Here is an 18,173-nt window from a genome sequence, read left to right on the forward strand (position 1 = left end):
TCTCTATAACAGGACATGGTGATGGTGCATTCATTAAACAAGTTCAAAGAAGGCCTGGATGTCTTTCTTGAAGAGAAAAATATAACAGGTTATGGACTCTAGATTTTAAGGACACGATGATCCAGGGTTTTTATACTGACTGCCAGATTTGGAGTCGGGAAGGAATTTTTTCCCCTGAAATGGGGAAATTGGCATGAGCCTCATGGTTTTTTTTGCCTTCCCCTGGATCAACAATGTAGGGATTGTAGGGTTATAGGTTGGACTTGATGGACTAATGTCTTTATCCAACCTCATCTACTATGTAACTATGTATGTAACTATTACTATATGGAGGACATAGGGGAGTATTATTACTATATGGGACACAAAGGGGGCATTATCACTACATAAGGCACAAAATGGCTTTTTTAACAGTATTGGAGCACTCTGAGATCCACTATCACTGTGGGGGCACCAATAGAGTTTAGGGGGCACGGAGGGCATTTTTCACATCTGGGGCAATATGTATGGGGAGCATGTTTAGAGACTGGCTGTTGGAAAAATGAGGGGGTAAAGTACTGTACTTATATGATCTGCAGGGAGCCTATTTAGAACTGGTGTCTACCTCAACCGCACATAGCAACTGTATAGTGGTAGTTTTGTTTAGCATTGATATTTTGGGTAATAAGTGGTTATAGTCTGGTGGTATTGTTTGCACCTTATGTAGTGCTATTATTGGTAACATTGCCCTTGATATACTGGGCTTTCTTCAGTAACAGTATGGTCATATTCTCTGTAGTTTAGAAGTGCATCATCCATTAAATGTTTTTTCTTATATTTGCATTGTCTTTACTTAGTTAGGGTAGCATATATTTTTTATACCTTACAATGCCACTGTGCAGCCTCCAGGACACTGTTGCAACTCAGGTATTTGAGCTATAATAGTGTGGCTGGACCGCCTACTTCTGGCTCTGTACGTTGTACTGAGAACTGCAGATCAATATGGGTGCTGGGTATCAGACAGCCTGCAATCTCCTATTGATGGCCTATATTAAGGACAGGTAGGTGTGCAGATATGCCCCAACAGCAGCTGTGGTCATTTAAACAAATAAAAAATGGGGGACTCACCAGATTTGTTGGCAGAAGCCTCCACTGTAAAAATGATCTTAAGAAATGTAGCACAATGTATGAAAAAGCCTAGAAAGCATGCCGCAATTCAGACGCAAAAGGAATAATAAATCAGCCCTAATGTGTGAAACCAAAAAACAGCACAATACTTTACAGAGGCTTTATTCACACTTTCAGATCACTATTAGAGATGAGCAAACAGTGAAATGTTCGAAGTTCGATTCGAGTAGCCGCTCAATACTCGACTGTTCGATCGAATATCGAACCTCATTATAGTCTATGGGGAAAAAATAGTCGTTAAGGGGAAAACCACTATTCGACTCAGGAGAGTCACCAAGTCCACCATGACACCCCAGGAAATGATGCCAACACCCTGGAATGCAACTGGGACAGCAGGGGAAGGATGACTGGGGGCATCTAACATGCCCAAGTCACTGTATTACGTCGGGATCCCTGTCAGCTTGTGATATGCGGGAGCTGACTTTTTCTCATAGGAATGCATTGGCCAGCGTTGATTGGCCGAATGCCATACAGAGTACAGCATTCAGCCAATCAATGCTGGTTCTGTCGGAGGCTCGTCTGTGAGGAGGCGGAGTCTAAGATTGGACCAGAATGGAGACTGCTGTGGACTGATCTTAGACTCCGCCTCCTCCGGCAGAACCAGTGTAGAGCCCCAAAGAGCTGGGTGAGTAACATTCCCCCCTAAATAAAGGTACTCCCTAGCTAACCTTGCCAGTACATCTATCCCTGTCTCACAGTCACATAGTTCACAGTCTCATATGACCCAGATATTAAATCCACTATCCGTATAAATTGGAGGTCACCTGATTTAGCCAGCCAATTACGTTTTTCGATTTTTTTTTCGATGCCTCCGTTGTCGTACTTCCTGTCCCACCTCCCCTGCACAGTTATTGGTGCAAAAAAAGCGCCAGGGAAGGTGGGAGGGGGATCGAATTTTTAGTGAGTTTGCCACGTGGTGTTCGATTGGAATCGAACATCTTGAACAGCCTGATATCCGATTGAACATGTACTTGGTTGAACGCTGTTCGCTCATCTCTAATCACTATCTGTTTGCCCTGCACTTTATACCTTATCTTCCTTCTCAGCTGGATATGATATCAGGTCAGAGACCCCCTCCCCAATCAGCTGCTACTTTCTTTCAAGATCAGCTCCTTTTATCCCCATATTCACACCCTAAACTCCACCTAACAAAGCACTGTAATCTCCCCTATCAGCATGTCTACTTAAAAAAAATTAACCCAATCCTGGGTGATCGCTGCATAACAGGTTATGTTAGATGATGTTGTGTCTGTTCTTCAGTGTATACTGTCATTCTTCAATGAAGTATTTTATAGGTCAGTCTTAGATATAGATATAGGTCTTAGATATATGCTAGTAGTGACATAGCTAGTGCTTAATGGGTATTATGTAAAGCTTTGTCTACATCTATTACTATTGCTACAATGTGAAGCACTTGTATATATAATCTCCCCAAGTAAATACACAACATGTTACAGTACAGGTGTAAAGTAGTCAATGCAAATCAGTTATCTATCATATGTCAAATTGCTAAATGGTTGTTTTCTGACACCTGCTACAGAAAGGAGCATTATGGAATACAAAATATAAATGATTCCCTTTACTAGGAATGTCTGTAAGGATATATATCTCTTTCTTTTGCTTGTAACAATTTGGGTTGCTGTGAATTGATGGTTTAGGAACATTGGCCATATTTATAAGTTGTGACAGTGTAAACCGAGACCCCCACAGTGGCAGCATGCATTATATTCATTGCACAGATATGTTCTGCATTCAGTCATTAGACAGTAATCTCATCTGCTATGCCATGCCAAATTTTCAAGAATATGAGAGGATTCATGAAGAATCTACATGTACTCCTTTTCAGAGTTTCCACACTATCAAGATTAGGAATTCCTTGTATGCTACAGCATTATTTTATCAGCTTTAGGATAAGGTGAAGTGTAGCAAAGAAAAGCTGCAGAAAAAATGTAGCGGAAACAAACATCCACAGTCTCATTTATTGCATTTTTATTTGCATTGAGTTTTTCTCTTCAACTTTCTGCCCTCATTATACATATAGGGAGAATGACAGCATTTCCGCACATACAATTGACATGTTGTGATTTACAAAAATGCAGGATTTTTGAAAACACAGCTTTTCTGCTACAGATTTTTTTCTGCAATGTGTGAATGGGATTAGCCAAAATCTTATTCACTTTGCAGGTACTGTAAAACACAGTGTTTTTTTCCGCGCTATTTCCACATGGGCCAAAAACTCTGCGTTTTCACAATGTGGAGCTTTAGGGTCTATTCACACGGAGTAAATGCGCGCTCATTTTGGCAAAATACATGCGTAAAAAATACACGTGTAAAAATTAGACTCCCATTGACTTCAATGGCATTTTACACGTGTATTTTGATGTGTATTTTGACGTGCATTTTGACGTGTTTTTTTACACGTCAAAATGCACGTCAAAATACACGTCAAAAGACATGTGTAAAATACCATTGAAGTCAATGGGAGTCTTATTTTTACACGTGTATTCTTTACACATGTAAAATGAGCGCACGTTTACTCCATGTGAAAGGACCCTCAGCCTTAGGCTCCGTTATCACGGAGTAACGCGCTGCGCATTCAGACACGTATACACGTGTCAGAGTGTGAGCGCTCAAAACAGATCCCATTTGCTTCAATGTGTGCCGGCTTACGGGCTCTACACATTGAAATCAATGGGAGGCTTTTTAACCCATTGATTTCAATATGTAGTGCGCATGAGCCGGCACACATTGAAGTGAATGAGATCTGTTTTGAGCGCTCACACTCTGACACGTGTATACGTGTCTGAATGCACGGCGCGTTACTCCGTGGGAACAGAGCCTTAGGGCCCGTTCACACGGAGTAAACGCGCGTGTATTTTGGCAAAATACATGTGTAAAAAATACATGTGTAAAAATAAGACTCCTATTGACTTCAATGGCATTTTACACGTGTATTTTGACGTGTATTTTGATGTGTATTTTGACGTGCATTTTGACGTTTTTTTACACGTGTATTTTGCCAAAATACACGTGCGTTTACTCCGTGTGAGCGGGCCCTTATACTGATAACAGCATACGGGGGATAACCGATAAAGACTTCATTTTTCAGACATAAATAGCTTATTAACAGGATATGCAATAAATACAGCTTCTCCATTCACTTTTATGGACCTATGAAACTCCTACAGAAAAGAATGAACATGCACATCCGCCTCGCCAGGCAGGCTGTAGGTCCCTTCTTCTACACATCGGTGCAGATCCCAGAGGTGGGATCTACATGTACATGTCTAACATATCCAGTGTATCAGCCGTTAATGTCCAAGGAGGAAATACCCCTTTAGGCTAAGGCTACATTCATATGACTGAAATGTAAAATGGCAGTGAAAAATGTCTCTTTTTCATAGCCATCTTGCACCTGAGGGGCTTTTGAGGGTATGGAGGGATCTGTCAAAGCAGCCAAAAATAGGACCTTACCTATATTTTGACGGTCTCTTACAACAGACCGTCAAAATAATGTTCATGTGAATAACCCCCATTCACTGACATTGAATTTAATGCTGTCATGTGACATGTGCTAAAAAAAAACGGACATCATATGATTATTGATCATATATGAATGTAGCATGAAGCCACATGTAGCGAAACACAGCTAAAAAACACTGCAGAAAAAATGCAACTCTTTGGTTGTTTCAATAATGTAGCAGGGAAATCAGTAGTCCCAGAATTTAATGACAACAACACCTTGCAAAAAAGCTATGTTTTTTAAAAATATAGCATGTTAGTTTTACCTATGGAAATTCTGCATTTTCTGAATAAAATTATACAGAGGAGGCAGGCAAAAATGAAAATGCAGCGAAAAAAGCAGTGAAAGGCTAATGCAACATGTAGCAAAAAAAAAAAAAAAAAAAAAAAAAAACAAACCTGCAAGAACACAGTGAGTTTTTGCAGAATTTTTCTCTGCTTCTTTTCCTTCCCCTATTAAATATATAGGGAAAATGCTCTAAAATAACACACTACTTATATCTACAAGCTTTTGATATATTGTTTGCAGTGTTTTTAGCTGTGTTTCGCTACCTCTAACCTTAGTCTGACAGTTTTTGTTGTAAACATATTCATGCAGGAATAGCAGAAAGTAGAGTTCTAAGAAAAGATGCTCCAGAATTGTTATTTTATGGGCAATATAAGTATTTACTAAAACAGACATGTCAGGAGAATGAATAGATCTTCCATATGGACCACCAGCAGAACTTGTAGCAGCAGAAAAGAAAGCAATGTTTATTTTTAGTGAGGACTGTCTGCATGCTACACTGAACAAACATATAACTATAAAGTGTAGACTAGATGATCAGTCTATAATAGGAGAGGTTACATCTATAACGAAAGATATTCTATGAAGCTGAATAAATAACAACTTATCAGGTCAGTGTAACAGCTCTGCATCCCTGACATACTGGGGACTTCAGAACAAGAAACTCGGTAACACTAAATAATATAATAATAAAATTAAATAATAATAAAACTACTTAATATATTAGGAGCTTAGTAATAACAGTAAAAGTGCAATGACTAGGAAGTCACTGAAAGTAGATGAGCAGGCAAACAACAGAGATCATTGTATTTTATGGAGTAGCCTGTTTTTCAATGGATTGTCTTAATTATTTTTCTCTGTCTATTGTTTTCATTAAGGACCTGTATAAGCATCATACTGAAAGGTAGATATCAGACAAAAACCCATAATTCCTGAAACATACATACAAGAACTTCTCCCCAACATCTTGTAATTTTCATACAGAGATCAGAACTCTGGACTGTCTATACAAGGGCTGCTCCCCTGAATCCTACAGACTCCATACATAGACTGCTCCCCAGGATTCTGTGATCCCTATAAAGGACCATTTCCAAAAACCATGACAGCTCTATACAATGACTGCTCCCTAGCACCCTGTAGTCTGCATACATAGGCTGCTTGCCAGGATTCTGTGATCCCTATAAAAGGACCATTTCCAAAAACCATGACAGCTCTATACAATGACAGCTCCATAGCTCCCTGCAGTCTCCATACAAGAGCTGCTCCCCATAATGTTGGAGCTCACACACATAGACTGCTCCCCAGAACCCTGCATTCTCTACAGAAGGGCTGTACGGTGATGAGGGTGATGTGTTCTCTAAGTGAAGGGCTCCTTGTTTCCCTATTTTCATACAATCTTAACCCTGTGGCCGTGTACAAAGAGAAGCATTCATATATACTGTAGGTTACTTATTACATAGCCCAGAGCCGCCTCTACACACAGAGGAGGGGTCTGTACAGGCAACAAGTCACCCTCCAAACTACAGGAGTCAGAGGGGGAAAAATCACATCACATACAATGTATCAAGAACAAGCATTAATATTTACACTGAGGAGGAAGAGAAATCCAAGTACAATAGGAATACATAATACACACAGGCTGTGGTGTAATAATAACGCAAGCTTCTGTGCCTGATGTTAATGCACACATCGCGTCTTTTAATGTAATATCTAATTCTAAGTTTATTGATGCAATAATTATTTATCTTAATAAATTATAAATAATTTGAAATAATATAACGTACTAATAATAATAAAATGGATGATCTCCTCCCAATTTGTTGGGGTGTTACAATGTTTGGGGTGTTCTATACTTCAGTTTCCTCTGTTGGGATGTCACCCAAATTATTTGCCAAAACAATACTTTTCCTTCCAATAATCCAGAGAGGAATTTGGTTTGTAAGAACTGGAAAAAGGAAGCAATTGGCCAAAAGTCAAAAACGAGAACTCAGCGAAGCCCTGACACAAGGGCCTGGATGAAAATCAAGTCTAATGTCTGGGGTTTTATAGGATCAGACCTCATGTGCTATTCATTTCATTCACAGTTTTCTACAGCGGGTAGTGAAGAGTTAATGATCCCAGGATCGCCCCCAGTGTGGTAAAGTGTGGTTAGGGGCAGGAATTATGGGGTAAATTGGAAGCAGACCCTCGGCCATGACGTCACAGAACCATTCAGGAGCAGCAGTGACCCGTGAGCTGCGCTGCTTAGGAGAAATCTCACATTAAGTGTAGCCACATATCTGCACATGCTGCGGCAATGTCCTGGAGGGGGTAATAGGGGACCCCCAATTCAAAGGAGCAGAACTATATGTGGGTACAAGGGGTTGGGGGGAGTTTATACTGAGTGATAAGAAGTTTATTCCTCATCTATGGGTCTATGGGGTGAGGAAAGACACGGCAGCAAAGAAAGGGAGGAAATAACTCATATCATTGGGGTCACATTATATTGGTTATTATATAACTCCGGTCATCATCCCTAAAGTAACTATATACCACTACTAATTTGTATCCTATATTACCCATCTCCTATAACTTTACTAGTGACACAATGTAACGAGCTCTCCAGTTCTGTGAGCACAGTCAGGCTGACCCTCGCAGTATTTTGCGGCTGATCTCATTTCCAAGCTTCTCCAGCCGCTGAAGGGTTAATGGGCTTGAATCTACAGAGTTGATGCTCTAGTGGCCCCAGGCAAGGGGAGAAATGACCCCGCAAGCAGCATCCAGATGTGGTGGACTCTGGGGACCTGGATGCAGACCCCTGGATTGTGGAGCAGACAGAAGGAGGGGGTTGTGAGTCCCCTTTCCATCTCCCTCCTCCTTCTCCAGTCTACATGGATGGAGACAGACCCTCCCTCCCTTACCTACAGCCACCAGAGCCCCCGCAGCTGCGCTGGAAATTGCACTAGAATTGATGAGGTTAATTTCAGGCAGAGGAGGACGAAGGAGAAGCTACAGGAGAGAGACCCAGGCCCCTGACAGATGGGTACTTGATCCCCTGATCCCGGAGGACCCTATATTTGCCACCCTATACCTGATCCTGGAAGACCCTCACCTTGCCCCCTGATCCTGGAGGACCTTCACTTTGTCCCCTGATCCTGGAAGACCCTCATCTTGTCCCCTGATCTTAAAGGACCCTTATCTGTTGTCTGCTGATCCTGGAGGAGCCCACTTTGTCCTCTAACCCTGGAGGATCCTTATCTGTCTCCTGATCCTGTAGGACCCTTCTCTGCCCCTGATCCTGGAGGACACTGAGCAGGTACCTGTTCTTGGAGAAGCTCGGTAGTGTCTGTGGATCTAACCTAGAGGATTACACTAGATATCATGCATCTCAAGAAACTCGTGGAGCACAGAAAGGTCGGTGCCAAATAATCCATGTCAGCCCCTGAGTGCAGGCATAGGAGAGGGGCCACGTACTGACTGCACATAGAAGTTTCCCTGTAGTTGTAGAGTCGGATGGGGAGGGGGTCTCCAGGAAGGGGCAGCAGGACTATCCTACTGCTGCTGATGTGAGTGCTCTTATCTCCGGGCGCATATATCCTGTCTGTATATGATGTAGATGCGCAGGCAGTGACTTCACTTCCCAAAATGACCAAAAAAGCTTTCATCCGGTGAAGAGTGTCAGGGGAGGCAGAGACAGGCGGGCAGGGGCAGAGGAGACCGCGGGCTGGGGCGCTGTATAGCCGGGTCAATGTGTGGGACATCACTGGCCTCTTCTGCATTCAACTGCCCATGGACGGGACCATCAAGGTAAGAGTGTCCCCGGGGGCTGCCGGGACCCCATCACTCAACCTGCTCGGCTGGGCTGCCGCGTACCCCGGCTTCTGCCTGTCCCTCAGGAGCACCTATATGTACTTATCAATTACCCGTCACGTGAGAGAAAGGAAGGGACTAAATGCCCCCCACTGCTCTACTAGTACCCCTATATCTATGGCTGCCCCAGAAACACTAAGAGAGTTGTGCAACCCGACCACTGTGTGGGCGACAGATTCCATACACAGCTGGGACCTCGGTGTAGCGTAACCTATGTAGCTGCAGTGCTCCGGGCAGTGATCACCCCTAGCCTATGCATGGAGGCTATACAGTATAGTCTCTTCTGTATGTGTATCGATTTTTATTACCCTATGTATATTGGCTACCATCCCTCTCCTATGTAAGCATTATAGTCTCTTCTTTGTGTACATAGATTGCCATCACCCATATGTATATTGATTACTATCCCTCTCCTATGTATCTAGGCATTGTACTCTCTTCATGTATATAGATTGCCATTACCACTATGTATATTACTTACCATCCCTATTCTATGTATGTAGGCATTATAGTCTATTCCATAGATAGAGAGCTAGATAGAATTACCCATATGTATATATGCTACTATCCCTCTCCTAGGTATGTAGGGTTCAAACTCTCTCCCATTTGTATATTGGCTGCCATTGCTCATATGTATGTTGGTTATCTGAACTTTCCTATAGTTCTGCATAGAGTAATTGAACCATAGGTTACATGAATCTAGGATATTATCCCTTGACCAGTAGGTTACTGAAGGGGCCATACACATTAGATTTTTGCCGACAGGCAATCTGCAATGCCAGATGTTTTTGGCCAATATTTGGCATGATTAGTCGCTTTTGGCAATCATCTGCCAACTTGTACCACTTAATGTTAGTAGCAGGATCATTCATACAAATGATCCCATCATTAGTTGGTCGGCTGCACGACATCCATTAGACATCTAAAGTCTGTGACTACCCTAGGTATGGACACTGAATATAAGGAGTGAAAAGTTCTCTCGCAATATTGACCTCATTCACTTCCATATATTGTACAACTGCAAATAACAAACCTCTCTTTACCTTATGAAGTATTTTTTTTTTATATCACGGTATTGTCCCTTATTTATGTAATGTCAGGACATAGGACGTATTCATGTACAATAAAGGTCTTTCTGCTATGAAGCCCTAAATATTTCATTCCCTCTGTTGATTTCTACCTAACACCTTTCCTTAAAATAACTATGAGTTTTGTAGAAAAAAAACCAGATACTTTTATCTCTAAAGTAAGAAGCAGAAGAATGTGGGGCCGACAGACAAAAAGCAAAGGACATAGTACATAAAAAAGGCAATGTGTAAAAACTGCTTACAAATGGACTTGGTAGTCAGAGGGGGCAAAGTGCTAGGGCTAGCTAGAAGTGAAGGAGAACACAGAGGGATAGGGGGAGCCCTGGGAATCACCAGTACAAGGGGCAGAAAAGAAGCAGAACAGTGGGCATAGGAGACAGAAAAGACAGCAAATATAGATACTAGCTCTCAAAAAGGCAAACCTCTGACCTGGGCAAGTACAAGTAATATATGAACAAAGGCAACATAGCACTACATTTAGGATTAAATGGGCAGATCACTTGGCAAATTGAGCAAAAGGGGTAGAATATGGAACATAAAGAATAGAGGGACAGCATACTGGTCCGAGCACATTCAGGGAGTAGGCAGAAGTCCAGGCAGCAGCAGACCTAGAACTGACATATAGCATCAGGCTCTGTCTGTTTCTTTGAGGCAAGCAGCAGAGGAAGTTGACAGTGTAACACATGGCTGCATGCCCACAGTGGGTGTGTATGATGGGGCTTGCTGTTGCTTCATCCTAAGCAAAATATAGCTTAAACTTTCACTATAATGCATACAAACAGATCTCATGCATGAACCCAAAGAAAACCATAGGTTCATGCATAGTAAACAGTACCATATGAACCAGACTATGCTTACGGTATATAATAATACTTCATTATATATAACAGAAAATCATAAACTACCCTGCACTGACATATAATGGACTCATGTATGTTTAATGTGAATACATTATACTCTATGCCCAAACCATATGTTATTTCTGTTTATAAAGATTTTTTAATATGATATAATCTAATAAAATATTATATAACAATTTCATAATAAAGTAATATTATAAAGGAGTGAAAACAAGAACCATGAGATAAAGTGAACAGGGAGCAGGTGTCAGGACTGTTGAGGTCATTGTGCTTATTTCAGAGTATATAGGTCTACTTGCTGCAGCAAGGAAATGGTTACAGGGTATCTGCATCTGAACTGCCTGTGCCCACAGACTGAGCTGCTGAGAATCGGGCTTGTCTGCGCCTCGGGTGGAGAACATGTTTGATCTGTGGATTTTTTGTACATTGAAATCTGCTGACCTGATGGAAAATACAGTTAAGAAATAACAAACTGCACCAAGTGAAATGTTTGATTAGATCAGTAACTACAGATATGTGGATGACAAAGTGATGGTTTCTGTTAGAAAGCAGGCAGATGTGTGATGGGAGGGGAGAAGCATTTTGGGTAACATACTTCTTTAGAGCGTTTTAGGAGCAGTGCAGAATGTGTGTTGTGTAGTCAGCAGAGGTAAGGCACATGATAAAAGAGAAATACATAAGTTCACAGATCTACTAGTAATGCGTAGTCAGCAGCCCAGGAGCCCTAAAGGACAAGTCAACCTCAAAAGTAATGGTCAAGGTTGAAATATAAGTAGCCAGGGTAGATGACTAAAGGGGCGTTCATAGTAGCTTTGGTGTCCGACAGCAAATGTCCAGTGCTAATGTCTGCACAAGATTTTAGCATCGAACACTAGCTGCGTCCGTTACAGTTTGCATTATTTTAAATGGGACATCATATAGTGTCCTTTACTATCCTACATGTAGGATTTAGCTGTCCCACGGACAGTAAAGGACACTATATGATGTCCCATTTAAAATAATGCAAATTGTAACGGACGCAGCTAGCGTCCGATACTAAAATCTTGCGCGGACATTAGCATCGGACACTAGCTGTCGGACACCAACGCTAGTGTGAACCCAGCCTAACCAAAGTGAAGTTAAATGGAATCTGTCACTATGTGTCACCCCTCACAAACCACTGTAATGCCTGGATAGGTGAAATTACACTGTTTCTGAAAATGTCATTTTTATCTTGTTACTCACTGGCATTCCCCCGCATTTCCTACACAAAGTATCCATGCTCAGATTGCAGCGCTTAAAGAGTACATTTCAAGTTCTTGTGCACATGCGGTTTTATATACCAAGAAAGCTGACAGTGCGCTGAATTCAACATACTGTCGACTTTCCCGTAATGTGCCCCAGGGCTGGAGATATTGGTGCCCTTATAACGGCAACAATCTCTGCCCGCTGTCAGAAGGGTGATCCTGACAGGCTACCTGGGCTGTGAGGAACACCCGCCAACAGTACTTGTCCAAAGCCCTGTACTGTCAGGAGGGGCGTTCCTCACAATCCAGATAGACTGTCAGGAACGCCCTTCTGACAGTGGGCAGACATTGGTAACGGCACCGATATCTCTTGCCCCGGGAAACATAATGGGAAAGCCCATAGCATAAAGATAACTTATTATTATTTATTTTATACAAATGAATCAATATATTGCACTCATTGACAAAAAATAACACACCAAAAAGGAAATGTTGGAATCAAGAGAAACTTTCTATGTGTAAATGTAATGATGATATATGTAAGTGATTACAATATAAGAGCAAAGAATAAGTTTATTGGGGAAAATAGTAAAATTGAAAGGCGGCTCAAGTATTCTGTTGGGCCACCTCTAGCCTGGAATCAAGATGAGAAACGGTTGGGTATAGAGGCATACAGGTTCTGTATAGTATCCTGTGGTACCTTTGCCCACAGATGTTTCAGCTGGGTCTACATGTTCTGCACACTCATAGGTGGCCACAGCTGTGGTCTCATATGGTCCCATAAATACTCAATTGGTGATAAATCCAGCAAGTGGCAGGCCAAGGAAGTGTTGCAATCTGGATGAGATATTCCTGTATAACCCTTGCAGTGTACGGGTGAGCATTATCCTACTGAAAAATGCCAGTTGGAAGCTCTGCCATGAGAGAGAACACGTGACCACAGGATGTCCTGCACATATTGCGGAGATGTTAGCGTTTCTTCCAACACTACTAGTCTTAGGAAGTGCTCACCACGAGGCCTATATACTCAAACCTGATCAGCGTTGAATCCCAAACCAAACCTGGATTAGTTTCTAAAAACGATATGGCTCCAGCCCATAGCAGTCCAGGTATCTTGCGCCGGATATCACTGTAAACACAGGAGTTGATGGTTGGTTATCAATGTCAGAACACAAAATGGGTGCCATGACACAAAATTTTGTGTAATGAAAACACCAATTGTATGGATGGTGGACAGGGAGCTGTTCGTGCTTGCTGGATGATCAAATAACATTATCTAATGGTGATCTGTCTAGGTCATCCAAACCTGTTTGCAGTGTGTGCATGCCTTCACATAACCACTGCTCTCAGCACCTCCTAACAGCTAGATCAGAATGGCTTAGATAGAAAATAATCCACTAAAACGTCCATCCTGCTTCTTTCAGTCCAAGAACATGTTCCCTCTCAATGTCCGTTAACTGGGCATAATGTCTTTGAGTGCATCATGGAGGCATGTATAGAAGTCAACAATCTCTCACCAGGAGGTACAATACCCAAAAATAACCTCTGAGAGCCATTTTATAGGGAAGCAGGGGACGCACTTTTACTCTTTCTTGTAGCAAGGCCCAGTGTCTAATCAGTCCAAACCTGCTTGAGACATAACTGCATAACAAGTTTTGTAGAAATCTCCCATTTCTATCGGGGTGTAGTATATTTTTTTTGTAATGAGTGTATATGTATCTCAAGTTGATATTAATAAAATCGAACTCATCCTGCAAAAAAGAAGCTCTCATGCCACCACATTGATGTATATAAAACATGTTTATTGTGTAAAAGCACTAAAGTGTAAAAAATATATGAATACATATTTAAAGACATAGGCCTCTTCTTCAGTCTCAGAAATAACATGTATTGAATAGACAGCCTACCTGGCTGGGAGGAGTTATCAGGTCCCCGGGTATCATACTCTATATTGAATACAGTATTGTTATATAGGATGGAACTGGGGGTTTATTCTGATATGGTTTCTATGAACCTTTCTCTTTTATAACATATTCTCTCAATTTATCAATGGCTAAAGTTTACTGAGTGTGTGTTATATAATATACACGACCATTTCCGAATTGTGGCGTTATATTTCAGTGAAAGACTAACACATATTCACTTATCTTGATCAAAGTCTTTAACGTTTCACATTTACTACTTTTGGACTTAGTAAATCAGAGATGAATGTTTAGGAACTTATCCTTTGTGACCGTTGGAAAGACTTGAATTGCAGGTTCACATTGTGGACACAGATGAATATTTGGTTGATGGAGTTGTACTTAGTGTTATAGATGGGGTGAAAGTGAAAATCTGTAGGTGGTTGTGTAAATTAAGCTGCAAAAGTCTATCTGACATCAGTGAGGGAGAAGGCTTTTTAAGAAGCTTCTAACACAGAACTGATTGTATGTCCCATAGGACTTGTATGAGATTACTCAACTCAACAGAATCAATGAAAACCTATAGCACAAGGGTGAATTCACATGTGCTAGATACGCTGATAAAACTTCTGCAACTGAAAACCATTTCTAGACATCTGAATGGGGTTGTTTTGGTGGAAAATGTGCATTTTTGCAACCTCTAGTTGAATGAATGGGACAGCAGAGACGTCTACAGCAAATCTTCAATTGTGAATCTACTTAGAAAGTTGTCTCTGTTGTCTTCTTGTAATCGGTATAATCTGTTACTTAAAGGGAGTCTATCACCAGTGCCCATCATATGAGCCCATACAGAGAGGTTGTACAGTCCTATGAAAAAGTTTGGGCACCCCTATTAATCTTAATCATTTTTAGTTCTAAATATTTTGGTGTTTGCAGCAGCCATTTCAATTTGATCTATCTAATAACTGATGGACACAGTAATATTTCAGGATTGAAATGAGGTTTATTGTACTAACAGAAAATGTGCAATATGCATTAAACCAAAATTTGACCAGTGCAAAAGTATGGGCACCTCAACAGAAAAGTGACATTAATATTTAGTAGATCCTCCTTTTACAAAGATAACAGCCTCTAGTCGCTTCCTGTAGCTTTTAATCAGTTCCTGGATCCTGGATGAAGGGATTTTGGACCATTCCTCTTTACAAAACAATTCAAGTTCAGTTAAGTTAGATGGTCGCCGAGCATGGACAGCCCGCTTCAAATCATCCCACAGATGTTCAATGATATTCAGGTCTGGGGACTGGGATGGCCATTCCAGAACTTTGTAATTGTTCCTCTGCATGAATGCCTGAGGATTTGGAGCGGTGTTTTGGATCATTGTCTTGCTGAAATATCCATCCCCGGCGTAACTTCAACTTCGTCACTGATTCTTGAACATTATTCTCAAGAATCTGCGGATGCTGAGTGGAATCCATGCGACTCTCAACTTTAACAAGATTCCCGATGCCGGCATTGGTCACACAGCCCCAAAGCATGATGGAACCTCCACCAAATTTTACAGTGGGTAGCATGTGTTTTTCTTGGAATGCTGTTTTTTTGGACACCATGCATAACGCCTTTTTGTATGACCAAACAACTCAATCTTTGTTTCATCAGTCCACAGGACCTTCATCCAAAATGAAGCTGGCTTGTCCAAATGTGCTTTTTCATACCTCAGGCGACTCTGTTTGTGGCGTACGTGCAGAAACGGCTTCTTTCTCATCACTCTCCCATACAGCTTCTCCTTGTGCAAAGTGCGCTGTATAGTTGACCGATGCACAGTGACACCATCTGCAGCAAGATGATGCTGCAGCTCTTTGGAGGTGGTCTGTGGATTGTCCTTGACTCTTCTCACCATTCTTCTTCTCTGCCTTTCTGATATTTTTCTTGGCCTGCCACTTCTGGGCTTAACAAGAACTGTCCCTGTGCTCTTCCATTTCCTTACTATGTTCCTCACAGTGGAAACTGACAGGTTAAATCTCTGAGACAGCTTTTTGTATCCTTCCCCTGAACAACTATGTTGAACAATCTTTGTTTTCAGATCATTTGAGAGTTGTTTTGAGTAGCCCATGATGCCACTCTTCAGAGGAGATTCAAATAGTAGAACAACTTGCAATTGGCCACCTTAAATACCTTTTCTTATGATTGGATACATCTGGCTATGAAGTTCAAAGCTCACTGAGGTTAAAAAACCAATTTTGTGCTTCAGTAAGTCAGTAAAAAGTAGTTAGGGGAATTCAAATCAATAAAATGATAAGGGTGCCCATACTTTTGCACCGGTCAAATTTTGGTTTAATGCATATTGCGCATTTTCTGTTAGTACAATAAACCTCATTTCAATCCTGAAATATTACTGTGTCCATCAGTTATTAGATATATCAAACTGAAATGGCTGTTGCAAACACCAAAATATTTAGAACAAAAAATGATTAAGATTAATAGGGGTGCCCAAACTTTTTCATAGGACTGTAGTTGAATCAAACATTTAAGGAATCATCATGCAGGACCACAGTGCCAGTCATCATTTTTCTCAATATGCAAAGGAGCTATTGAAACAATGAGAGTGTTGCTGCTTACCTCTTTGAAGCAATGGTCCTGCCCCCATTGCTCCAAAGAGCTCATTTGCATATTGATAAAACTAGCAATATCTTGGCAACAGAGGCACCGATTCCCAAAGGAAAAACACTGTTTGATTTAGGTGACCCAACTCCATCTATCTGCAGGGTTGATGTACTGGGTTCTGGTGTCGGGACCCCACATTTGGTAGACGCATTGTTTTTCCTATCGTGGAAATGCTGCAGAATAAACTTTACTGTACCAGCAAAGTGAATGAGATTCTGGCTAATACCATCCACACATTGTAGAAGAAAAAAGTCTGTGGAAAATCTACATTATGGACAAATGCTACATATCAATTTTACTTACGGAAATGCTTGCATTTTCCCTGTAGATTTAGACTTTGGCCCCACGGGCCGGAAACGCTGCAATTTGCCCGCGACTGAAACGCCAAGGGAAAAATCGCAGCATTTTACAGTGATTTCAAAGTGGATGGAATTCTTGTGAATCCCATGCCGACTTTGCAGTAAAAACCGCAGCACGGACATGGTGCGATTTCTAAAATTGACGCGATTTTGGAAATTGCAGCATGCCAATTATATCTACGGAAATGTCAGTGGCTTCCCCATAGATGTAATTATGACAAAAAGTCTGTGGATGAAAACTCTGTGAACTTTCTAGTTTTCTGTTTTCATGTTTCTGTTTTTCCCACAGCTCTTTATAGCTGCGGGTCGTCCCGTGGGGCCTTAGCTTCAGGCTAAGGCCTCATGTTGTGTAAACGTAGCTTTTTTTGTTTGTAGATTTTGCTGTGGTTTTTTGAGCCAAAGCCAAGAACGGCTTCAAAAGGAATGGGAAATGTACAGGAAATTCTTATACTATTATCTTCTGCTCAATCCATTTATGGCTTTGGCTCAAAAAACGCAGCAAAATCTGCAACAAAAAGAGCTGCGTTTCTGCAAAGTGGGGCCTCAGCCTTAATAAGGGAAGAAAAACTGCAGAGAAAAACGCAATGAAAAATGTATTCTGGGACCTTAGCCTAAAAGGCTTTTCCTATTTCAGTACATTACTGGCATACACAGTATACTGGATATTAGAACAATTTAAGTAAGAAAAAGATACAAGTGAGCAGGACGTGTGCTTTTTACAAGTATGAAACTAATGAGCACAGCGTCATGTAAATCTTCTAAATTAATTAAACTGAAATAACAAGAAGTGAAATCTGCATAAAACTGATTGATTAAGGCTACGGAAAAGACCGTGGTGAAAGCGCATAGCGTTTTTTTCCTACAGCGTTTTTCACAGAAAGCCTGCAGAGTTTTCCTCTGTGGAATTTCTGTCCCTATTATACAGTACCTAAAACGCCAGAATTTTCGTAGGTATAATCGATATGCTGCGATTCACAGCAATGTGCCGGTTATTGAAATCACAGCATTTCCGCTGCGTATATTTTTCTTCATTGTGTAGATGGGATTAGCTAGAACCCTATCCACTTTGCAGGTAAAGCCATATCAAGGCATTTATGCTACGCCAGGCTTCTGCTTAAGGCTAAGGCCCCATGTTGTAAAAAAAGCTTTTTGGTTGCAGATTTGATGCTGATTTTAGTGCCAAAGGGTGGCTTGAAAAGTAATGGAAGATATAAGTGAAGCAGTTATACTTTTCCCTTCTGTTAAATTCACTTC

At 41.2% G+C, this 18,173-nt stretch overlaps 1 protein-coding gene across 1 annotated transcript in view; it reads left to right on the plus strand.

Annotated features, from left to right (window-relative positions):
* Window positions 1-8,440: 8,440 nt before the first annotated feature.
* FLI1 (Fli-1 proto-oncogene, ETS transcription factor) overlaps window positions 8,441-18,173 on the plus strand; it is a 54,790-nt gene continuing 45,057 nt past the window's right edge. Inside the window, exon 1 of the mRNA XM_075280149.1 lies at window positions 8,441-8,761. Coding sequence (XP_075136250.1) covers window positions 8,744-8,761 — 18 coding nt within the window. The 5' untranslated portion in view covers window positions 8,441-8,743. The remainder of the gene's footprint in view (window positions 8,762-18,173) is intronic.

The sequence above is a fragment of the Leptodactylus fuscus genome, chromosome 6, assembly GCF_031893055.1.
Source record: "Leptodactylus fuscus isolate aLepFus1 chromosome 6, aLepFus1.hap2, whole genome shotgun sequence".
NCBI classification, from domain to species: domain Eukaryota; kingdom Metazoa; phylum Chordata; class Amphibia; order Anura; family Leptodactylidae; genus Leptodactylus; species Leptodactylus fuscus.